This window comes from Cariama cristata, unplaced genomic scaffold, assembly GCF_000690535.1.
Source record: "Cariama cristata isolate BGI_N322 unplaced genomic scaffold, ASM69053v1 scaffold3677, whole genome shotgun sequence".
In the NCBI taxonomy this organism is placed as follows: Eukaryota; Metazoa; Chordata; class Aves; order Cariamiformes; family Cariamidae; genus Cariama; species Cariama cristata.
Window position 1 is genome coordinate 26,239 of NW_009628183.1, and position 27,170 is coordinate 53,408.

Sequence of the window (27,170 nt, forward strand, 5' to 3'; positions counted from 1 at the left end):
GGGCTTTAAAGCTTATGTCAGTTTTCAGCATTTTTATAACTACAGCTCACATTGTGCTGGTTATTCTAAGAATCTGTTTGAAACCACTTCAGTTCAGTCCAATGCTGACTTTTTGCCGAAGTAGGGTCAATGCAAAGGTATTGTTGAAGGAAAAGACAATGTATTAATAATCGGACTCCTGGTTAAATGCGTGTGTAAATAAGTATCTATGTTGCATCATATGCATTAAGGGATCTGTTTAAAACCTACGGTTATTAAGGTGGAGTCAACTTTTTTCCACTCTGGACCAAAACTTCATTTAACTTCATTTTTATGGAGCTCTTGAAGGAGGCAAGGCTCAGTTTCATTTTAACTATGGGCCTGTTGTGGCTCATAGTACAGCTCACATCAGCCCAGCTGACCCCCAAATTATTGATTTGAAATTTAAGCAGACTTAGAGTTGAGCCTTTAAATTATACAGAAGATGAAATTTTTTGAAAAGAGGTAGACCTTCTCCTGTTACAGTTTCTGGATTTGCTCATCCTCTGAACCCCTCTCTGTGACTGCAGGTTGTGGAAAGACCCACTGCTCTGCCTGCTTCTACTTTTGAGTTACTGAATCCTGTGTAACAAAAACCTGTCTTATCTCCTGTAGTGATCCCTGATCTGTCCCTCTCAGTCCCTGGTCTCCAAGGTCCTCTGGCCTCCTTGCATGTTTAATGCCTGCTGTGCATGAGAAGCTGTGCTAACCCTGTCAACTACAGAATACATCTTACCCAGTGTATCAAAACACAGACTTTTATCAATGCAATATTATTAAATATGCTCCCTGCGGTGGCATGAACCCAATACAGCACACTGGTTTGCAGGATATTGAATTTATTTCCCATGATGGAAGAGGCCTTATATCTCACTTGTGGTTTTACACTACCACTGTACCCCAGACTGATGAGATCATTTCTTTAAGAAGAATCTCGTTGCAAGAACATTTGAAATAAAAGAAATGAAAGTTGTTTTTAAGAGTAATAACATTTTAATTCAACCATTTAAATCTAATGCTCCCAGCACTGAGACCCTTAGTCATCCCAGACTACTACTAAAGTCAGTGGAGGGGGTCCATTTGTAGAATACGTACCCCAATCATATCTAAACATAAATAAGATGATTTAGTTTTCATGGAGGAGAAAAAATATGGAAGAAGAAATTTATTTGCTTTTTTATTAAGCAGGTAAACATGTGATGAGAGTTGTCTGAAATGCAATAATTGAAGTACTGTGTCACTACCAGGGAGAAGAGTAGGTCCTTTGTCAGTGCATCCAAATGCAGACCACCTGTTATTCCATAGCTTTGGTGTGGTTCCACTCATTAACTTAATGTCCAAGTCAGAGAAATGGGACTTTCTGGACTGATAAAATTCTAATAAGGAATAATTGAGCAGGTTCTGTATGGTGACAGCATAACCTTCCAGCCAAGAATATTGAGTGTCCCTGTCTTAGGGTGCTCTATATGTGGTAGTTTAATACCCTCCTCATACCTCCTTTAAGTAGCCTTAACTGGCCTTAAAATCATGGTACCCAAAATGACAAGCCTCTTGTGAAATGCCTGGCGTATGTTATTTTGCAGCAAAAATGCCAAAAAGTTCTCTGTCTGTTCTCAAAGTACTGTATGACTGGTTAGTATCTTCAGCATCAGTCTCTCTGCTGATTAAAGGTCCTGTGCTGAGAAATTCCCTCCTCCCCCCAGATGTATTTTATAATATTTAGCACTCAGTGCTTTACACTATCAAAGCATTGTATGCATGCCATCTAATACCTCCTAATTAACTCATACATCTCCTATTAAAAAAGCATCTAAAATTAATGACATATGGTATCGCTGTTTTTTATACAACACATGCAAACTCAGCTTTTGAGTTTTACAAGAAACGTGGGTAAGCTGAGATTCCTTTCTGAAATCTGACAAACACTTTGCCGTATCTGACTTTCAACAGAGAGGAAATGAACAACGTTGCAAATTGGATCTACACAATTATAGATCAGGGACTGAATGCGGACACAAACACCAGCATGGGCAAGGGCGAATCTACAACTTTCAGAGCCAATGTTTTCAGTTCCTTAATGAGGTGCACACCAATTACACGGGTTTCCCACAGACTTTGCTCTCAGGATGTGTAGAATGCATGAGAAACAAGGAAAGTCTGTCGTTTTGGTATCCATCAAAGCTCTCTTCCATGTGAGGAAGTGGCTAATTTGTCATTTCACACTCAAAAAGGCGTGAAAGGCAAAACGGAGGGAGGTTAGATGGAAGAGAGGAAAGGGGGGCTGTGACTCATGAGAAGAGACAGTAGGCCTGATTTTGAGCTTGTGTTTGTTGTTGCATATCAGGAATAAAATCAATGAAATCACATTGATGTAAAATAGACAAGAATGAGGCCAGTGTTTCTTGCTTATATAGAAAAATTTACACTATTAAAACCAAAATATGAACGAAGGAACAGGGAACACTTTACAAATGAAATTATGGTATATAGCAAATTTCTAACTTACAAGTTTTATTTACACATGGACATCTTTTGTTTTATTTAATTATAATAAAAGTATTAATTCCAACAATGCAAATTTTCAACTTAAAAATACATAAGACCTTTGGGAGAAAATCCCAAAGAATACTCACATCTGAGGAATGTCAGCTCTGTGTCAAGAGCACTAGTCTCAGCCACTAAATATTTTCCCTCATCGTCTTTTGTTTTTAGCTTTGTTGTTGTCTTTTTTCTTTTCCTCTGCATAAAACAAAGCTAGCAAAGGGCCAGAGAAACAGAGTCAAACCTTTGGAGAGATAGGAGAGGTGCAGGCAGGAATCCCATTATATGTTAATAGGATTTGTGCACATACCTGTCACGGACCACTTAGGAAATTTACTCCCAAGCATCTCGGTGGCAGTTTCAATTAGAGTCAACATTTCATTTCAGCAGATGGACTGCAAACTGGTAGCTACTCAAACACTAATGAGTAACGCTCAATAATTCCCCCCTCTTAAACTATGATTATGCTTTCTCTTTTTTTTATGGAGAGAATGAATGTTGTCCCTAAGCCAATATGTAATTTGATTTTTTGCTGTGCTTCTCTGTGCTAGCAACACCCACCCATGTGCCTGTATACAAGCCCAATGGGTAAATTAGCGGGTTTTTTTGCAGATCTGTCACACATTTCTACCATGCTTCTTATACAGAAAGATGCCAAAGAACTAGAAATACATCTGCCCTCCCCTGAAACGTAGCCACCTCTGGGGTGGAATGTGGCAGCAAATATTAACATGGGAACACGGACACTAAATCCTATGTGAAAATTATGCAGGAAGTACAGAACACAGCTCATGTAGCCTCAGGCTACCCAGAAATTATCTAAAAGTGTACATCTTTTCTTTTAAATGAATGCATTTGAAATTATTGCCTGGTGTGTGGTACCCCAATAAGGAATACATCACTTGGTATCGAATCCCATTGTATGGTCTCATACAGATTAATAGTGATGGTGAGTTATCTGATTGCAATAAGAAGCAGTACTAATTCATAGGCAAGATGCACAAAACCAGAACACAGTATTTTTTTTTTCACGGAAAATGTCCTTTCGTTAAATAGCATTTACAAACTATGTAGATGGTGGCCTGGCTGGCTCATGGTGCCTTCGGTTTCGCTTTTTTTTCATCTCCTGCACATGCTTCCATTTGGCACCACCTTTGTTCCGCTGCCGCCGCTTCTCCCGATGCCACATCTGTTCACAGTATTCATCCAGGCTAAAGCTGGGGCTGCTGACAAGCTGGATGTAGTCCTTGTACCTCAGCCGAGACTCCGTCAGCAAATCCCTCACCCGGCCCTCCTCATCCTCAGTTTTCTGAGTACTTTCCATTTGCCCATTCTCAATGATGTTTAAATTCAGCTTCACAATGGTATGGACAAAGGTGTGCTCCTGAGCTTTGCAGAAATAGGCTCCCACATCCCTTCTTTGCAAGCTGCGGATCAGCAGCCCGTGCTCTGTTTTGATGATCCTTTCATCAGCCTTCAGCTGTGGGGTTGGACAAAGAAGAATGCGATAGGTGAGTTTCACTGGCAAAACCAGAACGCATGTCAGTGTGATACTGAGGTGGAGAACAGGCTTGGCTGGCACACGGCATGCCCCATCCCTCAGGTACCAGCGCATGGTGGGGCATGTGAGCTAGCAGAGATATCAGGAGATGCTTTCAATGTCTGAGTTCTGCTCCTAACTACAGCATCTGTATCACTGACATTTCAGCATGCAGTAGTGAAAGACGCATATGCTGTACAGCTGAAAGGACAGAAAGTAACACTCATGATGCCACAATGCAATAAGTTAGATCACATTCTCCAAGGAAGGGTAGCTATTTAGTGCCACAAATCCTATTCACTTTTTCAACTGCTGTTCTTCAGGTATTTGTAATACACCCAATATACTAGTGTGCTTGTATGTATCTGGAGTGCTGAGGCCCTATTACACTGAAAATAAAAACTATTACTGATTTTTAAAGTGAAATGCTGTGATTCTGATCTTCTTCAACTGCGTTTTACAAAAGGAAGTTGATCCTGGCTTTGACTCACTGAGATATGATTAAAAGCACCTAATGAAGTTAGACGAATACAACTGAGTACAATTCTTTTATTGTTAAGATACGTGAAGAATAACTTAGAGAAAAAAAAATAAAGAAAAAAGAAGCAAGGAAAAGAATGAGATTACAAGTGAGATCTGAAGTCTGTCAGCATGGAACTGTAATTTCATTTACAAATGGAAATATTTAAAAAAATACAACACGATCTCACATGTTAAAAGTAAAGTGCATCTTAGAATAATAATACTGTCAGGTAAGTTACGTATCTGGTGATCTGAAAATGATTTCCAAAATAATGTAAGTAAAAAAAAATCATAACCCCCCCCAAAAAAAACCCCAACAGGATGGGGCACCGGCCACCTGAGTATTTTTGCAGCTGAGAAACATAGAAGGTAAGTGATTTGCCAAAGACCATATAAAGATTAGTAGCAGAGGTGGAAGTAGAAAGCAGAGCTCTAACTCCCAGTGTCCAACACCAGCACTTCCTTTGAAAATGATCCTGCTGTAGCCAAAGCTGTCACCTCCCCGGCATGCAATGTTCTGCTGCCACGCAGAGGCTGCAGCACACAACGGCACACTACGGACCGGAGTGCTGCTTGCTCAGCCCACAGCAAAGCCAGGACCTTAAACACAGCCTCAGCACCGCTGGTGGCATTGTTATAATGTAGAAAAACTTCAGCACAAGGATGAGTAGTGGGTTTAAGAAAGGGGGAGTGGGGGCAGAAAGAACTAAGATAGAATCTGGAAAATTTCCCAGAGTGCACATCTGACCCTCCAGCAAACTTCAGAGACTGAAGATCAGGGAGGCATAAAGATGACTAAATTAGATTTATTCACAGTGGGTAAGCTACACACTGTTTCTTTATGTAAAAAATCTGTACATGATTCCCTCTTCTACTCCATGGGAAAAAATGCATACATACATATGATTCTCCATCTGTTATGATTCTAACTCACTTAGTACTTTATCATAATAGGGTCTCTTGGAGCAAAGAGATAGATGAGATGACCTCCCAGGGCTTTTGGCTTTACCTTTTTCTCACTTTCTATGATAATGACTTTGGAAGGGTTAAATGATTTGAGACACCATTTTGAGATCACCAGAAAAAGCAGTACACGTGTATATAATACCTGCAGAGAGAGAGGGAGAGAGACTTTGGCTTGCTACTGTATCAGCTGTAACAGTCTTCAGTAACATACATATTAGGTAGGTAGGTAGTTACGTAGGAAGATGGATAGCTAGATATGTGGATGGATGGATACAGGCCGGTGTACTACCATTGATCTGACTGCAGCAGAGACAAGAAATCAACTGCTACAAAAGCCTGGTCAGAACGTGGCTCTGGCTGCCTGGTTCTGTGACCAAATATTTTTTGGTTCCTACCACCAGTTGACGATGTTGGGCCAACTCTGAGGTTTAGTTTCCTTGTTTGCAAACTGTATATAAGCATGCCTACTTGGCACCAGCAGGGTGAAATCACACTAATTTCAGGAAATTCCTGGAAAATTGATTGTCCTGACAACAGGTGCTACATAAGCACAAGCTACTTTTGATTTACTACACTGAGTTTAAAACAGAGAAGTTATTGTCAAGCCACAAGCACATACACAGAAGATGGCAGAGAGACAGACTAGAAAAGACCACTTTGCACCTCCAGAACCTACAGCATAGGGCAGTAGTCCTCAAGTTCATCAGCTAGTGACACTTCATTCCAAGTAAATGTCCCTTTCTTACAGTAAAAACAGGAGCATAAAATGTATAAACGAATCCACAAATAAGTAGCTGTAGGCAGAAATATGTCTAGGGCAGGTGTTTCCTTGTGGTGCTGTACTCCACAGAGAGAAACAGGAACTGGGGTCAGGTAGAAGTGCTCGGAGGCTTGGCTGTTGCGATATGACAAGGAATCCCCTCTTTCTTCTGCCCAGGCTTCATGTCAACATGAAGACCCAAGTTTGAGAAATCTGGTGAAAAGGATGGGAAGAAGCAGCTAATTTCCAGACATTTGGGTTTCATAAGGCACTATGCAAAGACCAAGTTCCCACATTGTCAGAGTGAAAACAGGACAGATCTCTTTGAGCTCAGGGCTTGATGCAATTGCAGCAGTAGCATCTGCCTATCAGTGGCTCTGCCAGTATTGTAGTCTAGAGCATCTTGACAGCTGTGTACCTCCTACACTTGGAAGATCTCCAGCTGGCTGTTTCGGCTGGCTGGGTGCCAGTCCACAGAGCCCTCACTAGTGTTTCGCCTATTTTCAGTGAAAGGAAGGCAGAATAATGGCAGATCTAGACTTGAAAAGATCACTGGACCCCCAAGTCCAGCACCCTGCTACTCATAAGTATTTACCATTTGTGTAGCAGCCGTCACTTTCTAGTTGTAAATGTGTTAACTGATGGAGTTGCCCTCCCCCCCATCTGCCTTGGGATACCGCAGAGAAAGCTAACAGAGTCTAAATTGGTTGTGTCCCTTAATCCCAGCCCATCACAACTCCTATTTTTAATGAAGCAGCATTCTTACAGAATGTCCTGTGTTAACCTTGGATATTGACTTACGGTGACTGTCACCTCCTCCTTCTCTGTGCATTCATTGTTCATTCCTTTCTTATCCTCTGGCAGGATGAAATTATGGCTCCAATTTCACACGTATTGAGCAACACTTCATTACTGTTTTTCCCCTTCACTTCTCTTTTTTTGTATCCTGTTTATGTTGTTCTACCCATAGGTTCAGAACTCTTCCTGTCTTTCCTCTCTACTTTTCCCCCCACAGGGCTCTGGAGTTTCATAAACACCTGGCATTTCATTACTTGGTAGTAGATCTTTAACCTTTCACTTGAATGCTTAATGTGCTTTTTGGTTCCTGACCTATAGATGTAAAACATATTTTATTAAATTTTGAGGAGAGTGAAAAGACTGGTTAGATAAAAGACATAATTTTAGTTTGGTCAACTGTGGATTCATTGCTTGCCCCCCAATGTCATAATCAATAACTCTCCTAAAATATTTGTAAATAGGATTTAACAATTCAGAAGCACAAAGGCTTTAATTCATAAAAGCTTGCTGACATGTGCTTAAATTTGAGCATACAATAAAACTTAAACATAAGAGACATAATTTTGCTCAATAGGGAACAAATTATAAACCACAAAAACAAAGCAATTGATTACCATTAACTTTCTTTTCTTAGTGGCGTGGGAGCAGATTTTTTACACTATTTCATCAACAAATTTAATTTCATCCTTTATGATAAGCACATAAGTTTTCCTAAAATTACATTACCTGAATTATGGCACATGCCGTAGATACTGGCAATATTTGACAAAGGGAAAAGATCTCTATGCAAATCAAACACTTGATTTTCACAAGCTAAATTTAACAATGGAGGAAAAATAGGCATTGCCAATAATGATGGGAAATCTTTAAACAATCAGTAAGTTGGAAAACAACCAAGGATTTGAAAGTGCTGTGGCACCAGGTTAGGTCAATGCTTTTTGTCCTTTGCTAATGATGTGTTTAGATAGCTCCCTCTTTACAAATAATTCACATGTCAACTCTTTCACAGTTAAAACACTGCACCTGTCTGGGAGAAGAAAGTGGCTTCAAAGCCTGCCTTCCCTCATTAATCAACATGTGAAAAAATGTTAGAGGTAAAGCTGGACTAATCATGGGTTAGCTGCAAGCCCTGAACAAATTGAGAGGGGGAGAAAGGAAAATGAGGAACATTTGCTGAGAATTCACATTTGTCTTTGTTTTTCTATTGTTTTCCTCTTTATCCTCATCATTTGACTGGAAATAAAGATCACTCTGGGGTTGTTTTTGGGTTTTTTTTTCATTATTGTTACACATGACTTTGTTTCTCTTGTACTGTGGAAATAATCATTTAACTCCAATACAGTTGTAGAGTTAATTTCTCTTTTCTGTTTTTTTTTTTTAAACATCTTTTTTTGTTTACCAAGAAGACACAGGAAAAATGAAGAATGTGTTGCTTGTACAATGTCATTATGGAAACGCATGATTCCTATTATTTGCAAGGTGAAGCTAACTTCTTATTCTGAGACTGAATTTTAAACTCCTACTCACCCCACCCTTCAGTATATCAAAATCAAAGCAGAAATGTCACGTGCTATACCTCAGTTCAGAGTTACTTGTATTTTTTTCCCCAGTAAACTGTCAAAAATATTAGTCTTGCTTAGGAATCTCAAGGTATTGGGGGTGAGGGGAAGGCAATGAGTCATATAATAAAATAAAAGAGGGAAAGCATGAGAGCTGCAAGTAGTCCTTAGACTGCAGAATGAATCTCTTCTTATTGTTCCCACTCTTTTGATCTCTTTCTCATTAACCTAAGGATTCAAACACTGAACTACGCTCCTCTAACAGAAGGTACTACTGGAAACTCAGTCCTTGGTGTATGTCCTCCTCCTTACTCAGCTGTCATCCAACTCTTAGATTTCAGGGCTGGCACTGAATCTGTGACCTTTTTTCACAAGATGCTGTTGACCAGACGTTTGTAACAAAGAAAATTGCCATCATGACACAAAAATGTCCAACCGCAAAAACATATGAGAACTTATGCCTTGGAGAAACTCAAAAATGTCTTCTCAGTCTGGCTAAAATGTGGAATGGAAACAACATGTCTTCGCTCCGATGAGGAAGCTGGGTCACAATCTTGTGCCTGGCAAGATGTGCAAGAGTGGGTCAAACTCTTCTACCTACCAAACCATCAGATGGTCGTTAAGCTGGATCCATCAGAAAAACAGTGCAGGGCTGTGAGGCAGGAATATGGAAAGGGTGACAAGCACTGAAGAAGAAACTGGAATGTCCTCCTGCCTTTAGGTGGATTTATTTTCACCCCCAGGTAAGAATAAAGCAGGAAGGAGAGAGTTAAAAGTGATCTGCACCTATTCTGTCACTTCAGACCATATGGTTTGTTCTGGCCCTTGCAAGGGGATGTGGCACCTTGGCAGACCTAGAGCCACAGGAGACTTGGGGTGAAGTGCAGCCTAAAGTGGGGGGGGCTAATATTTTTCAGAGCCATGGGGCACCAAAACTAATGGGTTTGTAGGGAGCCATGCATTTGCTTTTTGCAGTCCTGACACCTACTATATACATAACATAACACATAGGAATTTTTTTGAGAAATAAATATCTGTTTTAAGTTTCAGAAAACTTCAGCAGTTTAAGTCATTACGAACAGATGACGTCCCCACCTTTTTTTTATGAACTCCAGCCACCGAAATGCTCTCCCTCATCTCGGTGACTAAGCCTGCATGCACGGGAACAAACATGATCAATTGCGTGAGCAACGCTAAACAGAAAAGCACTAGATATTTGACTCCTGACCTTAAAACGGCCCCGAACTACAGGGAAATGTACTCCCACTGGCAGCAAAATGACCTGGTGACAGCTCCTGTACCACAGGAGATCCTGTCCCTCCCCACAGGTTGCTCTGCCTGGAAGTCACATTCTGAACCATGACCCTAAGGGTGAAATGTCAGGGACATCCTGCTGGGCCAAACGCTTCCCCTCTAGTCTGGATTTTGCCCTTTTCCTTCCCTCAGGAAGCTGTAGTGTATGTCTGGGACAGTGCAAAGCCATCTATTTGTAAAGCCAGGTTTGAAGACTTGCTGAGACATTACAGTTCCAGCCCTGGAACTAAAAGTCCGTAACCTAAGTTCCAGGTGCATGGAGTCATTTGCAAAGCATGGTATCGTCATCACAATAAGTTACACTGCTAAGACATGCACTAAAATAATGTACAGTGTTATTTGAGAAATCTGCTGCAGGAAGGGAGAGAGAGAGCAGAAAATACAATTGTAATGGGAAAAGTTATGGTAAGGCTGGACAAAGATCAAACTACACATTACATATGGCCACACTCTTTCTGTCACATATGGTATTTTTGTCAAATTGAAGTACTTTGAAAAGAAAGTCAATTACTCTGCTGAACTTTGGATTTTCTAGGAAGGTCTCCAATTAGACTCTAATACCGATGAATTCATTTTCACTGATAAGTTAAATTAGAAAATGTGAAAATCTCAATTTCTCGATCCCCAAATTAACAAGAGATTAACATTTTAACCTGCAAATACCGTTATTCTATCTAATAGGAGGAATGATTGTTCAGCATCTCTGCAGACCCAGTCATTTATTTAGGCAGCCATATATGAAATTAGGAATTTAATTTTAGGCACATGCATTTGAAAACAAGACATTTCTTGATTAATATCTTTACCTTAAAAAATAACAAAAAAAACTTCTTTTTTTTTCCTCTAAAAATTATATCTCCCAATATGATGATTCAAGTTTGCTCAGAAAGTGTTCAAGTTCTTAGGGCCCTGGAACCAACCTGGGTCAAAATACTAGAAATTCTGTTACTCTAAGAATTTTCCGGCAGGAGTCAAAAAAACCTAATAGCTATACACTGTCTTTAAGTGATCTGATCCTGTAATAATCAATGTGTGCATATGCCTTTATATAGGCTGTTATCTTCAAAGACTGCAAAAAAATTATATAAAAATAAACTAACAAAACCACCCCAAGGAATTGTGGACCATGTGCTCCAACTTCTATTTTATCAAAGCTAGATCACAGAAACACTGCTATGGCTTTAGGAACAATATGTGATAAAAAGCTATTTGCCTACTGTTAGCATTCATAATGTAGAAAATCTGTCTGTAGATTTCTCCTTCAAATTTTCTTCTAAATTTGCCTCAAAGGTTAATCTAGCCTTTTAGCAAAGCTTTACTTTTCTCATACAAACATATGTCAGACTGTTTACACAGAGCAAGCCCAATAAACATTGCTGTGGAAGGCTGCTAATGTGCAAAGATGTATGCTGTGTGCTTGCTGGAGCTTCAAATGCCATCACACATATGCATGCATGCCTTTACTCTCTCTCAACGTGCACATCCTTGGCATGTTGGGCAGTCCTACACTGCTGGACATCACCGTGCCTGGGTAACCAGCATTTGGCCCAGAACAAGTAGCAGAGATCAGGTCACTGCCACAATGAACCTTTTGTAAATACAAAGCATGGCAAAAAATAATACAGCCTTACCTTAGGCTATGCTATATAGGTCAGCCTGCCCTAACTTTGTTCAAAAGTTAGTTTGACCTGCAGTTTGGTCTACAATCAAATAAGAAAGATACATTGAGCATGGCTTCCTGACTTTCAGAAGCCTACCTGAACATGTGATCTATGAGAAAAATCAACTGATGGTTTTTTTTCCCTAAATTGACACAAACAAAACTCAAAAGCAGCCCTTCAAAAGAGGCTTTCAAATCTTGAAAGTCTGACTTCTTATGGTACAGAGATATTACTTTCTTCACAGGGAACTGACTGCTTTATCCAACGTTTGTAGCTATTTTGAGAAACTCAGGCACATGCTATAGTTGCTGTACATTATTTTAAAAAATTATTCAGTCTCCTCAAAACTTGACATAACTTCCTGTTCAGAAAAAAAAAAGAAAAAATACACACCAAAAAAAAAACCTCAAAACTGAAAATCTCCTAATTATCTGCTTAAATTTACTTAAAAATGAGTCTTAAACACATTGTTAGAATTAAGCAAGTACTTTGCTTAATCAAATATGTAAGTGCATTTACAAACTGCTGCCTTAGAGAAGTAGAGCACAGAGTCTTCTGTACAGGACAGTTAAAGGCAAATCAATTAAGGCACAAACAATGAATGCCCATAGGTCTTTAAAGGTTGATACACCTCTAGCTGGGTTTTCACTTCAGCCACCTGTGGCTGAGAGCATACTTGGCCAGCTGATCAGAAGATCACATTTTTTCTCTGAGTATGGACTGTAATGAAGGTTAGAGGTGGTATTTCAAACCAGTAAACTCTTTCTTTTGGTGTTTAGTGCATGTTGTGGGAAGCACTGTGTCTACAAATAAATGAAGTTTTTATTCTCATCAGAGGAAGGAATCTTTGCCAATCCAAAGCATGAGTAAGAGAAGGGGAGTAAATTAAAAGTACTGCAGTGTCATAGTCAATATACAGCCTTGTGGGTTTTTTTATCTTATCTGGTCAAAAATCAGAAGTGCCTTGTATCCCCTTACTCTGGCTTTCTGGGCCAACACATAAATGGAGTTGCAACTTTGGGACTACTGCCATGAGTCACATCTCACCCAAAAGTGATGCTGTCTTGAGCATCTGCCCTGGCCTGCATCTCCCCAGCCTTTAGAAAGAACCAGCACATTTTTGCACTCAGAAAGTCTCATAGGATGAATTATCATTGCAAGTGGAAGAGTGGTTACATGTTTGATAGTTACTGTCATTTAAACTAATTTTTGTCTCGGATGAAACTTTAACAAAAAGCATATCTAACACCTGGGACCAGCCCATTTGAAAGGACAATTCTTTTCCCTTCTCCTTCCCCGTTGCCATGGTTGCCATCACAGCAAGACTTGGCCTCAGACACAAAATTACTCATGTAAGAGAAAGGCTATGAAAACTCCTGAGGTTTGAAACTCACTTAAACCCAGTCCAAATTAGTCCCAGCATGTTGACCTTTTGAGCACATCAGAGGGCCTCCCTTTGTCACTAACTCAGAGTGGAATCAGCACGGGGAGTATGTGGGGACCTGGAGGCTTCTCCAGGGCTTCTCCACCAGTGAGGACCCCAAACCTGCTTCCTGCAGGAATTAAGGGCCATCACAAGTCTCACTGCTTTCTACTCCAGATGCAAGGTGCAATTCTTTAACCTGGTATCTCTGCATCAGCACACAGTGCCATTTAAGAAACACTGTCAGACTCCAGTAACAAGAAGAAAAGCAAATAAAAAGCTTTTTACTGCACAGACCATTCCTTCTCTGGGGAGAGATGAAGCAAGCCATACGTGCAATTCTTAGCTACACTGCTTAACATGATAAGGGAATGCAATCAGACACTAAATGGAGCAGAGATTTTATTAAAAAAAAAAACGTTTTGAACATACTTTTACCTACAGAAGTAGTTGTTTTGTTAATTACTGGTCAAAAGGGCTTTTTTTTTTTTCTTTAATACCTTGATTTTTTACACTATTTAAAGTCTAATTTATCTTTTCTTCTTCTTTTTTAATAGAATGAGCATGTAAGTCAAAATAAATATCTAAATCTGCTTATGACACAGTGCAAATGGCTTCCCTCTTCCCCACTGCATGCCCCAAATGGTGATACCAGAATGCTATGTGATACCTAAGGTGAAGCAAGGAAAAGTAAAACATCGACTAATCCCAATAACTCCGGCCTTTCAATGCTCGGCTGAATTCTCTATAGAGGAAACTTGCCTTGATGACTATAACTTACCTCTTCTCGATGTTCTTCTCCAGAGCGCTGAATATACCACCTAATAGAGGCTTGCTGGGACTTAGGAATACATTCCAGAAAAGTTGAGTTAAATTCAATGCCAAAAATCACCTTTTCATCAGCAGTTTCATGACTAATGCCTGGAAAGCAAACATGGTACAGGAGATTAACCCTGACCTGGTTTTTAAAGCAATGGGAAAATAGCCTGATTCAGAACAGATGCTATAAGAGTAAGTAAATTATAAAAAAGCAAAAGGAAACTTAACTTTTAGCTTAAACTATAACTATGAGGATTTAGAGGCGGCTGCTAACCTTCCTTCAGTGCAACTGGTTTTTAAGGAGGTCAATAAAATCTGTATCACAAGCTTGCTCCATTTTAAAGTTGAGGCTTTCACCTTTGAGGAATTTAAAATCTGACCTGTATTTTTCCTTTAAGTAATGCAACTACTAAACCTGAGCTAAAGCTGCTAGAAGTAGATTGTACGGTCTAGTTTGTTCATCCCAAACACTTTAAAGGAGTCACAGGGTTAAAGTAAACTGAAGTTTACCTTCCTTCAGTATAATTTGAAATGCTCTGGAGTATGTTTCAGACCAAACACTGAAGGAGCCATGGGCAGATCTGAGTTCCTTTCTTGGCCTTCTGTAAACCTGAGCAAGTAATTGCTAATCTCTGCATCTCCATTTCCCTTTCCAGTCTGTCTTATCTGTGTCTTATCTGCCTTCCCATCAGACTAAAGCTGTTTCTTACCCTCTGCCAATAACAGAAAGGAAGGTGAAAGCAGTGGTATCTCCTAAATCAAAAGTTAGCTCAACAAAGAAAAGAATACACTTTTGGATTGTTTTTTCAATATAATAAGTACCTATATGAGATCTACAGAAATTCAAGCTCTCCGCATTAAATGCTTTTCTTTTATTTCACTGTGCCACTGAGATTTCAGCAGAGCCAAACAACTTCATGCAGCCAATGAAATCTCTGGGAGGGAATCTCACACAGTGGAGCACTGAATTTAAATAGGTTTTGGGGCCATAATGTTATTAATTATTGCAAATGGCATAAATAAGCCAAGAGTCTGGAGTGGCACAGGTCAGCTTCATGGTTTTATGGCACACAGGAGTGATCCCAGCTGGATAAAATTTCTGTTGGTGGCACTACATCAGGGCAAAGGGTTAATACCAGTTTCTGTGCTAAGTCGCTTTACGTTTGTCTAGTAAAGCCAACTCTTCCAGTATCTCTTTATTGTTCCAGGAAAATGTGACACTGTCAGCCTTTCTGGTAGGATTTCTATAACCTTGAGCTTTGCACAGTCTCAGATACCACTATTTGGAGAGCCACAGTAAGCAGCAACTGAGGAAATTCTGGCCCTTGGGAATGAACAGGAGTTTTGTTGTTGACTTTAATGGAAATGAGATTTTACCCTGACTTTTTAACTATATCTGTGAGCACACATGTACAGTCAGAGCCCTCTATACTGTGCAACAGACTTAAGGCTTTGATCCTGTTGCAAGCAGCTCTGATTTCTGCACTGACTCATGCCGAGATCTGCAGCAGGCACCGAGCACCGCAGCGGCACGAAAATAACCAGAGATCAATGGAAAGTGGTGGTTTGTCCCGAATCAAACATTCAACAGGGCGATACAATCAATACTGTTTTGACTGGGTTGTTCGCTTTAATAAGCAGCTAGAAGAGCCCCAGACAAACCCAAGTTTCATTTTGAATGCTTTTCATTTATTTTACGCTGCCGCAGAGATTGCCGCGTAACCGCAGGATTTCATACTGACAGTGCTCACTGTAAGAGAAGTGCTGCAGTTGCCAAAGGAGCAAGCCAGGCCCTTTGGCATCTGAAAAGAGGGTGTGGGAAAGGGAGGGGGGAGCCGACGGGGAGGGGGTGGGTAGGCTTTTGTTAATAACAGGAGTATTTAAGTAGCTGCAGGGAGGGGAAGGGGCTGGTTTGGCAGCTGGAGCTGGGCTCTGGGAGTTGTGTCAAGTGTATGCGGTGGAAGGGGAGAAGATGGCGTGTTCCTGTTCACCCCTGTGGGTTTCCTTATGGGATTATTCCCCCTGTTTCTGATGAAACATTAATCACAGAGGTCCCATTAGCTACTTGTAGGGATGTGCATGATGTTTTTGCTTCAGGGGCACATCTCCCTTCTCTGGGTGAGTGCTGGGGAGGGTCGCCCATAAGGGATGTCAGGGTGCCGTCCCATGCTGGCTGTCCCTTACCAGCTCCAGCTCTGCAAATTTAACTTCGGGAGGGGTAATGTATATAAAGTGTAGGAAAGGCAACTGTTTTAATAGTGTTATTGTGTTGAGCTCAGCAAGTTTTTGCAGACAGACAGAGACCCTTATGGCAAACTCTGTTGTCAAAGCAACAAAAGAGCAAGAAAGGTGCAAAATACTCACTGTCTTCCACATCCCAGCATTGTGCAACGGGGTCTCCATATTTCACATCTTGCCTTCTGGCTCGCCTATGGGAAGAGCATGCAAACTTGTAACACTTCAGGCATAATTGCTGGAATTCAACAACAAAATACGGAGAAGCTCAGCAGATGTGGACTCACATTGCTCCCACCCTACTGCTGACAATTACGGTCTTAACTAAAACCAGCCTCACCCTCAAAGCAGCATGTGGCCTAGAGAGATTTGTACAACTGACATCAAGAGAAGGGCCTGTGATTTGGGAAAACCACTGGGAGGGGAAAGAGAAAAAGCAAGAAAAAAAAATCTGCCTATAATAAAGAGCGTGTAATATAGTGACAGAAAGAGCATCTAAACCTGCTTTAGGAGCATGGGGCACAGGTCTCATGGTGGGGTGGACTGTCTTGGAAATACTTAAAAACATCCTTACTGTTGTAGATCATGAAAAAGATCAGAGTTTCAACAGGTGATATTCAAAATTGAGCTCAGAATTGGCCCAAGGTAATACTGACTAGTAAACTAATCATTAAAATGAAGAGAGAAAAGCAAATGTTTTGGTTTTATAACAAACAACTGACAAATCTGACTATGGTTCATCTTTATGGACAGAAAAAATGCTCAAGACAATGGTCTGAGATGGTCTGCTACCTTCCACAACTAACTTGCCTGCTGATCTCTGGCTGTGTTACTTAAACTCACTGTGATTTAAAGTAATTTCAGTGTAATAGCATTAAAAAAAAGAACGCAAGTTCCTCCTTTGTGGATGATTGCATTTATCTCCCAAAAGCTATCAAAAAAAAGGTTGTATTTTAATTTTTTAGTAGAAGAATTGGAGACCCAGGAAGAAACTTGGTCCTCCCTCACAGCGACACTGAAGATAACAGGAGTGGGACATCCCATGCGCAGAGCAATGCCTCGGCAGGAGAGCAGGCTCCCGAGGCCGAGCTGTCCACTGCGGTAAAAGCTGTAGGTGTGCTGGAACCACAGGCTGCTACACAGGACAAAAATATTCAAGTAACTGATCTACTGGAGGATTCCCAAGGCCAGTCACCCATCCTTTGTTTTGGAGCCACAGACTTGGCCTTCACACCAAACTGCACATCTGTTAAAAAACACAGACCATCAATCTCCGTATCCCAGCCCACCTCAGACTTCAGCAAGCCTCATGTGTCACTAACTTTTCAGTGAGCCTGAACACTTGCTTTTCTCCTTTCCTTTATGCTTCTCTGAATTCAGTTTGCTTTGGCTTTGAGGGAAAACACATAAAGTTCCTTGACACCATGACACAATAACCTATGAGTCATTAACTTGAATGGTTTGTCTAATTGCTCAGGGCCCAGCCCTGTGTCCCCTAAGGTAGAAAGTCTCTTTCCACAGCCTGATCTCAGACTGCAACCTCATTGCAAGAATTGCTGTCGGAAAGGCTTCATCCAAAGGGGAATTAAGAGGCTCTGTAGGACTCTGGCTCAACGAGCAAGCTCAGACTTCTGGCTAAATCAGCCAAAAAGTCTGAGACACATCTAGCAACTTAGGTACTGCAGGGCTAGAGCCTGCAGCGTGCTCTCCCTCCATGCAGATTCATGTTCCTGTCCTAGCTGGTGAGTACAGAAAATTCAGATGAAGCTTCTTACACTGAGGAAAAACTGCTCCTGATGCGGTCAAATCACAGTACTTAAATCTCTGTCTCCCTCTCATGGTTAGATCACAAATACAATTGTTCATTTACATCAGGGAATTCAATGTATTTTATTATTCGTCACTCTGGCATACTATGTTAAACTCTGCTTTATAACTACAGTGGTGCCCTACGCAGAAGTCAGAAGCTTAAGAGAGGCTCTTGCATCTTGGGTAGTTAGCCACAACCTGGACCTCCATCGGAGCATCTCGTGCCTTAAAGCATTCATCATAAAACAGGAAAGTGATGGATTTATGATGTTAGCTGCAGTAGCCCAGTTACTGTCACACATACTTAAACAAAGCTATGTTGTCTTCACAGCTCTTCGAGCAGAAATGTGAAACATGGCCAGAGTATGATCAAATTTTAAGGCAAATGACATGCTGTAAAAAGGCAACACGTTCTGCTTAGGAACCTCTAAAATTCTTGCAAGCAGAAAGATCTTTTACAGCACATCCTTTTTTTTTCCTTACCTTTTAGAAGTGGGGGCATATCTGGAACACGAGTTTCCATCCCAGGCACAGTACGGGTCTCTGGCAAGGCAGCAGTCTGCACAAGCCTTCCCATACGTGTGACATCTGTGCAGAGAGAGCTGAACCAATCCATCCCTGGAACCAATGTACAATTGTTGCTGCAAATCAGGCAAAGCGAATGAATTAGGAGCGTTCCCCAAGCAGCCCATTTTAAAAGTTCCTTTTTTCAGCGTCACACTTGCAGACTTTCAACTTTGTCCCAGATTTTACAAAATGAGGGAGAATTACTCCTTTACTCTAAAATGTTTCTCAGGGCTCAGTGTGAACTGGCCAGTCCCCATCCATCCCTGACAACGCGGCAGAGAGGAAAGGGGGCTGCAGTCCTGGAAAGACACCAGCACTCAACACCCTTACACCTTTAGATTTGTGCTGTAATGAAAAATCAGAAGCACACCATGGAAAGAATGGTTTAATAACACATTCTAAAACAAGGGGCTGGATAGCCATGACGTTAAGAATCGGGGAACTGGGGATGACCTTGTGTGAATAAAACTTCATCTTCTGCTTCTGATCCTTAGGTAGGATGAGGATAATATTACTCTTCTCTTCCCAACGTGTGAGTAGATTGCCTGTTGAGACAAGGGTGGTCCAAGTGCTTGCTGTTGAGCCAGAGCTGGTTCATGCAATACTTCCAGCTGGCCTGCCACCTTTTTTCAGGGGAGATGCGACCCAGCTGTGCTGTGCGTGCCTGAACAGCAAAATACCTCCTCCTACGTGAGGGAAGCGTGTTGTGCCGGAGCTGCTCTGGCCACTTCTGCAGGGCAGGGAGGGATGGCTCTGGTGTCACGCTGCCTCTCAAACGTGCATGTAGCCATCATAGAGCTCAGAGCTGCCATAAAACTGTTTCCCATCGGAAGATTCCCAACTGGGACTGGCCCCTGCGCTGCCAGGATTGGACCACCCAGATTTAGACCGCAATTTTAGAGAGGGAGACTGGTTTTCAGTCTGTGTGCACAGAATTTTTAGCACAATGAGGACTTGATCTCTCTTGACTACTAATAAAAATAACAACAATAATAGTAATAATAATTTATTACTAGATTGTAAAAAGACAAGTATTTCTAGTGTCCTGAAAATGAATGTGCACTGACTTCATTCACAAATCCCACTACCATATGACTAAAGATTTGTTTCCATGAACAATTACCAGCTTAGGTACACAAATTACTGTTTGTAAGCAAATGTGAATTAGGCAGGCAAACAAGTTCAAACATATCTCCTCCTTTCCAGATACATTTTAAGAGTCATCCATGGAAAGTCTGGCCAGTAACAGGCGTCACCTAACAAGCTAAGCGTTCAGTGTACCATATATCCTGCAGTAATTAAATGAGCTTGTGATTACCTGCTTCTGAGAAATCTCCATGGTTGAGATAAATGAAGGGTGCTGAAAAATGAATTAGTAAGGTGCATTAGTTTACACATTCCCTGTTCTTACTGAAAAAGAGAACAGAACTTAATATACAAAAAGTAAATAAAATTACAGATTCGTTTGCTTGGTTTAAACAAATAGAAAAAGAAAAAAAAACCCAAAGAATCACTAAATTCATGTTTCAAAAATAACTTCCATAAATTTTCCTTGTTACTTATGAGGCAACAGCCTTTAATTCTCAGAGTTTGCTATCTAGCCTATCCTGGGGACTGGCAATGAGCCTTCACATCAACTTAAGTTCTTATTAAGCACTATTTGAAAGGCTTAGGTGGCATTTAAGGGATACATAGGCAGATCCTCTGCACCAGGATGTATTTCACTGCTATGAGAGACACTGAAATTTTTGCCAGTGACTGATGTAAGAACAGGACAAAGCTCAGGGTATTATCTATTGCCTAACAGAAGATGATTAATCTAAGCCTATTGTTTAATGTTAATGCAGTTTGAGGAAATAGGGGATGTTTTTTCAGCCCTTCATCCCCTTCAGTTTTCCAGATTCAAAAACATAGAGGTAACAGTTATAAATGTTACCAATAAAAATGTGAAGGAATGTCTGCTGAGCAGAAAAAAAAATAACATTTTTTTGTTTTAAATATGATATGGTACATTTGCCCTTGACGTTATGTTTTAAGAATGCAGCAAATTGGTGCACATACTGAAACTGCTGATTACTTGGCAAGCCACTGAGTAATCTTGGTATTTTCTGAGTGATGTTTATAATTGGTGTCCAAGACAGTGGGAAGAAGACATGGAGATCCTTTAAATCAAAGTTTCATCATACATATGACATATCAAAAGGCATATGGAGAAATATATTCTCTGAAATAATTTTTAAAGATCCTGTCCTTACACTTGGAAAACACTTTAAGTCCCAAATTCATTTACTTAGTATGTACAAAAATTCTGGCTAAGATCTCGTATAGCACATAGGAGAAAGGATGTGTGAGAAAGTAATCAAAATGCCAGGGATGCAAATAAACTTTAATGAAAAAGCAAGGTGGAGACTGAAGAAGAGCTATACAGCATGAGAAGAAAGCAAAGTGAGAACGCAAAGAACAAAGAAGAAACCACTAAATGGAAAAGAAAATCAGTAGGGAAGACACAGGGCTGCATTTTCCTACTGTAATGGTATGATGACATCGGCTTCCTCACCAGCAATGAGGTTAATCAGAAATTGTGTGCATGCAACAGAAAGGAGGTTGGGCTTTTTACAAGCTCTATTTATGAAAAAGTCATTGATGTTAGCAGGGTTCCAGTTACTTTTCTTCTTTATCACTCAGCCAGAATAACCAAATCAAAATGGTCAAAAACGTTGAGTCAGCCTTTACCAATAAATTAAAACACGTTTTTTCTTTACGTTATCAATTCCTAAAGTTATTATTTTAAAGAATTTCTCTGCATCTGTGGAATTTTGTTTGCTTATTTTAAAAAAATTATAATTGTACTAAGAATAGTCCCAAAGCTGAGACAATAGAAAATTTGGCATTAAAAATAAAATACTACTAATAAAAAATTGAGGCTTATAGTAAGGTTTCAAACTAGAACAAGGCAGGATAAATAAGACTTTTCTTTGAGTCTGAAAAATTATGGTCTGTTTGGTTTTGGATCTTTTTCAATTGACTTACCCAAAGTACACCAAGGCATTTAAAAATTTACATAGTGTCCCTCTGGAAACTTGAACTAGTTCCAGTAAACAAACAACCAGACAGACAAAGACAGTTTGGGCCTTAAAGTCCCTTGAATAATATTTAATTGATGCTGTGGCTGTTAATGTTTACCTTGAATATCTGCAGCTCTTCCAGGATCACCTCCTCCTTAGTCCACTTCTCCTTTGTGATACTCACAACTTTCAGGACTGTGCCTATGTCTGAAACAAATGTTCATCATGTAAAATGCACAGTTGTGTTTCAGTACATATGTGCCACTCCATTTCATGCCCTGAAGATAAAGCTAATGCACTAAGGATGTAGCCTTTAAACAACCTCTATCCATATCTGCATCTATTGCTATCTACATAGCTCTATACAATACATTTATGGTTATACTGTATGACTGAGCCAACATAATTGAAGGCTGCTCCTGGCAGGGATGGTCTAACTCTCACAAACACAAACACAGACAAGCACGTTCATGCTGCCAGCTAGAAGTTTCTGCACATTTCCTTGAGCCAGAATCAGGGGCCATCTGACCCCAAAAAGATCCAGCTTAGGGGACTAAATTGGCAGAAAATTAATTCTACTTTATAGAATTAATTCTCATCCAGTATATCACCCTAATGAGAAGTAGGTTTCATTTTAATGTAGAGCTCTAAGCAATGCACTTTTTTTGTTTATCTTTTCATTTTAGGGAAATTTTTGAACAAAATATCTGCTTAACATCAAAATCTTAATTTAATCATTACAGAAATTACTTCTTTGGAGTTATCTAGAGAATTTTTTTAAGTTAAATCTATTCATCAATTTTAACCTGAATTTCTGCTTGGTGAAAAAAACAGCTGCTTATTTCATCTCAGACCATCACACATTGGTGAATCTTGAATGGCCTTAAAAAGAACCCTTAAAAACTGCCCAGACGAAGTGGTTTGGGTGCTGGGATGTGCAGTATGGAAATGACACAGCTCAGCTTAGTTGTAAGCACTATGCATAGTATTGAAATGATGAAAAATAATACATTATAAAGGAAAGAATTAGATTTTCATTCTTGTTTTCCCAAACTACTGAAGATCATATCACCAATCAAAGCCAAAAGTATTTCAGTTCGCCTTACGTATTAGAGCTTTTGTTTGTTTGTTTGACATAATTGCCAAAGCCTGCATATGTATAAGTTAGTTGCATACATTCAAACATATAATAAGCTTCTGATCTGCTGCTGCTCAAAATCTCTTGGGTTATTTCGTATATCTGTATTCAGTTTCTCTATATAATATTTGAAATTTTATCTCTGAGTTTATTTTTTTTCCATAAGATGAGTTTAGACGATAATATAGAACAAAAACATGTGTTTCTGGAAAAGAAATCTCACTTTTAAGGTAGGCACTGCAGATAAATAAATATCTGCATATTATGGACTGCCATCTAGTGACTGCATGGTACATGCCGGCCTTGACACCTCTAAACCAGTTGATTTACTTTGAAAGAATTAGCATTGGTGCCGGGTAGTAACAGTAAACCTGGGGGTATTCGAGTTGCTGGTCTCTCAATATAATTTTATTCCTACGACAAATTTTATAGTGGAGGATAGCAAACATCTGAAAGCAACCTCTGTAGCTACTAAAAGAATATCTTGTACATTTTAACTAGTGAACTAGTCTTATCAGACAGCTAAGTTTTTAATTACTTTTTCTCACTATTATCAGAAAAGTAAATTTCAGTGAGTATTCCCAAATCCTTGGCACCTCACAGCTTGTGAGATGTGTTCCCTCTCCTTCTCTGTCGATTATATTAAAGATTGCATTCAGAAAGCAACCAGGATTTTCCATCATCATAGCTAAAGCTTATTCCCAGCTTTCTCAGGCAGTGAGGAGGCAAACACCACTTTAATGTTCTTTTTTTATGAAACTGTGCTTTTCTCTCTGACACCACTGTACTTGACTTGTGGGAATCACAGAGGGACTTTCATGCTGGGTTTTTTTTTTTGGAAGACAAGAGTTGGGAGAGGGATTGAGCTGAAAGACATACACGGTCCAAGAGAGAGGCTATCTCTGGACCTACATGTGTGATAATGCAGCTGGGAAGCTCTTGAAGGCTGAGACAACCCACACTTTACAGAGGCGATGCTCTGTGACAATTCACTCCTTTCCCCAAATCACTTCAGAATGTCCATAACTATCAAACTATATGACACCTAATTTGCTTATAGGCCAGATAAAATGCTGTGCAACTCAACAGCACTGGGGTAGGATTTAAATGGAAATCTTAATTTCCCTGCAGCTCATGGCAGTAGCTCATTCACTGCTCTTGGATAAACCTTTTCACCTCCATGTACCTTAGTTTCACCTGCTGTGAGATGGGGATAATGGCAATGACCTCCTTATTAAATCGTTCAGATCTACCAGTGAGAAGTGCTTTATAAGACCTATTATTAGTGAGAGAACATCAAATTGTGGTTAGGAACCAGAAATTCCAGTGGAGTAAAATGGTAGATTATTACCTCAGAAATGTTATGAATATATGTTAATATTTCTTATCATACTGTGCTGTTGGGTGATTTGTCTAGTGATTCTGAATTTAATTACTATGGTAAAACTAGACTTTTTCCTGAAGGCATATAACTATCATAAAAATGTAAATAGATACAGAATTATCCATAGAAAAACTGTAAAGCTGGTTTCTTCCCTGACAGAGTGGTTTAACCTCTCTGTGTTCAATACTGGTCCTCTTGTTTGGAGCTATTCATGTTGCTAAGTTATATCTTTAAAAGCATTTAAGTGGAATCGTTGCCTTAGGCTCAGTTTTAAATCCTTCTTAGCTGTTCAATGTCACATGAGAATTAATGCTGAAGCACCATCTCACTACTGATAACAGGAAGTACTCCTTGAAGTTATTAAGGTTATTTTTTTTTTCTTTTAATTGTTTATAAAAAAAAATTGGATCCAGACTAACATGTAATGTAAAGACAGGTACTGAATGGTACTCAGAGGATAAGAAAGTCCAGGTACCCCAACTCTTAACTGGTTTATCATATAGGGACCAGGAGGCATTAAAATCCCAATAGTAATAATCTCTTGAGCTGACAAATTAATCTAATCTTGGCATTTGCATGAAGACCTGGCACAGAATCAGGAGCATCTAAATGCTTCCCGAAGTTGCATGCGTAGGAAAAAGATATTAATCAACAGGTTTATTCAGGACTTGCTGGACTAAAAGTATCCTTAAAGGATGTGGTTTGTACAGAATGATAGTGGAAGTCCTCTCTCATACCTGTTCCTAGGAAAATAACATCATATTGCCCATCCTCTGCCATGACGTGATCCACCACAATCTGAGTCAGACGATAGTCCACGTTGATTCGAGTGAATACCGGTTCTCCCGTCACTGGATAAACGGATTTGTACATCAGTGGATGGCGTTTAATAAAGCTAATGACTTCATCAGGAAAGTCTCTGGTAGACTTTATGAGCGGATCATAGGTTTTGCTTGGACACTGAACGAAAGAGAGGGAACAAGAAGATGAAAGGAATATTAGGAAAGAATTATAAGTAATCTGCAGGTTTCTTCATGTAGTAGGAAAGCTGCCTGGTCCAGATCAGCTATATCGGTTTGTAAAGCACATTTGCCAGTGGCTGGTAATTCGATTTACGATTGAAAAAGCTCAGTGTTGAATTGAAAGCATGGGAATACACTGGTGGTGTGTTCTCCACTGAGTCTTCAAAGGGTTGTTTTTCCCCTCATTTCTCCACTCTCTCCTCTTCTCTTTTCATTTTTACCTCTCTTCAAAAGATCTTCCCCTTCCCCTTCATTTTCCTTTATCCTGCTCCCATCTATTCTCCTTTATATTTTAAAACCAACCAAAACTTGTTAATTTGTTTCATCTCACTCATTTATACTCCTACTCAGAATTATAAATCTTCTGTTCCTGTTAGTTATATGCCCACACCTGCAACTGCCTATAAATATATGGAATCTTTGAAGAAAAATTCTTATACGCCTTTCTTCTTTCTCAGTCAGAGATTTTGATAACCTAAATTAAAACTTAGAGGGGATATGAACTTCTTTAGCATCTCTAAGATACTCAGGAAAAGAAGACAGCATTAGAAAAGCGAAGTTGTCTGATGCTGGATAAAATGTGAATATTTATTGCATTAATATGTCTGTAAACACAAACTACTAAAAGCTACACAAATTTTTATAGGTTTATCACCACATGGTCTTTAAGACCATAACCAAGATACTTTATGTTTCTTCATCTAGCAGTGCTCCTGAAGAGAGGATAAGACATGCCTTAATATTCATACCACTATCATCAATAATGAAAATCATTATTATTATTAATATTCAAGCAGTACATTCAGTACTGTGATACACTTTGAACTTTTTTTTTAACATCTATTGGAGCCAGCAAAATTTACCCACAAACAATCTAATAATATAGGAAAATACCTATTTTTTCTTTAAATATTTAGAAACCACTTGTATATAATAGCATAATAGATGGCACCAGCATAGGCCACTTTGGAAATTTGATCTTATGAGTAAGTCACAAATTCAATCCATATTGAAGTAGAAATCAAGCTTTCTGTGAGAACACTTGTGAAACCAGTAAGAAATCAGGTTACTCAGTGATTTTTCTCATCCCAAAGCAGCACTTGGTCACCATTACTTCATTTTTTGAAAGCATTGCTTTAAAACTGGAGCAATTCTCATAATGGGCTCAGTACATCTGCAACGCATTTCAACTCCTCGTTCCCTGCCCCACGCACAGGCGCCTTATCGCGTTGCATATTTTATGAAGACAAGGAAATCAAGGGTGACGTGAAGGAGACCTGTCATGCTGTGTAGTTCTCATTTCAAGGCACAGGTACCAAGATGCAGCTAAATTTTCTCCATGCTGACCAAACCAGCCAGGTATCAGAGTACCGGACTTTCAACAGCAAGTCTAGAGTGCCCTCTGGTGGCTACCATGGGACAATCGCAAGTATCTAAAGTGCAGGATCTTCTCGCAGATCGAAGTTTTTCTGCTTTTTTGTATTTCTGCTCCTCTCATCGAAGCTGAGCTTCTGCCCTGTTGATGCAGTGAGCCAGAATTGGGCAAGATTCTTACTGGTATGCCCCTGTGTTAGACTAATGGCTTGATTTCTCTTGGGAGATATGCTCAGGGTTACTGTGGCAGAAGGCCTCTAGTAAATGTTTCAACCATCTTCATTTTTCCAGACTGAAACACTCACATCTACCTTTTCCCTGTATGTGGGCTGGATCAAAGGCCATAACTGTTCAGTGAACTGCACCTCCTACGCCTACTGGTGGTATTTTTTCTAAAAAAGGCAGATTCTCCAGATGCCAGATGATCCCTGTAGCTCATTATTTCTCAGAAGTGACTTTTCTTACTCATTCACATAGCTGGAACTTTTGCCCAGGCCCACAGCTTGGCTGCAGCAGCATCCTTTTCTCTGGCTTTCAGCAGCACAGTCTCATCCTCTTCTGGTCCAGACAACTGCTACAGCAATCACTCCCTCAGACCCTTCCCCAGTGTCACTCATTTATCGCTGGTGTTGGCTCTCACCTCTATTAGACCTGT

The 27,170-nt window shown here is 39.9% G+C and overlaps 1 protein-coding gene across 1 annotated transcript in view; it reads right to left on the bottom strand.

Moving 5' to 3' along the window:
- Positions 1-3,259: 3,259 nt before the first annotated feature.
- The window catches only part of SEMA3D (sema domain, immunoglobulin domain (Ig), short basic domain, secreted, (semaphorin) 3D), a gene marked incomplete at its 5' end in the record, with an annotated part of 78,950 nt that continues 55,039 nt past the window's right edge, over positions 3,260-27,170 (bottom strand). Inside the window, 7 exons of the mRNA XM_009704686.1 lie at positions 3,260-4,039; positions 13,884-14,023; positions 16,286-16,350; positions 18,449-18,606; positions 19,851-19,892; positions 21,716-21,804; positions 24,857-25,079. Coding sequence (XP_009702988.1) covers positions 3,626-4,039; positions 13,884-14,023; positions 16,286-16,350; positions 18,449-18,606; positions 19,851-19,892; positions 21,716-21,804; positions 24,857-25,079 — 1,131 coding nt within the window. The remainder of the gene's footprint in view (positions 4,040-13,883; positions 14,024-16,285; positions 16,351-18,448; positions 18,607-19,850; positions 19,893-21,715; positions 21,805-24,856; positions 25,080-27,170) is intronic.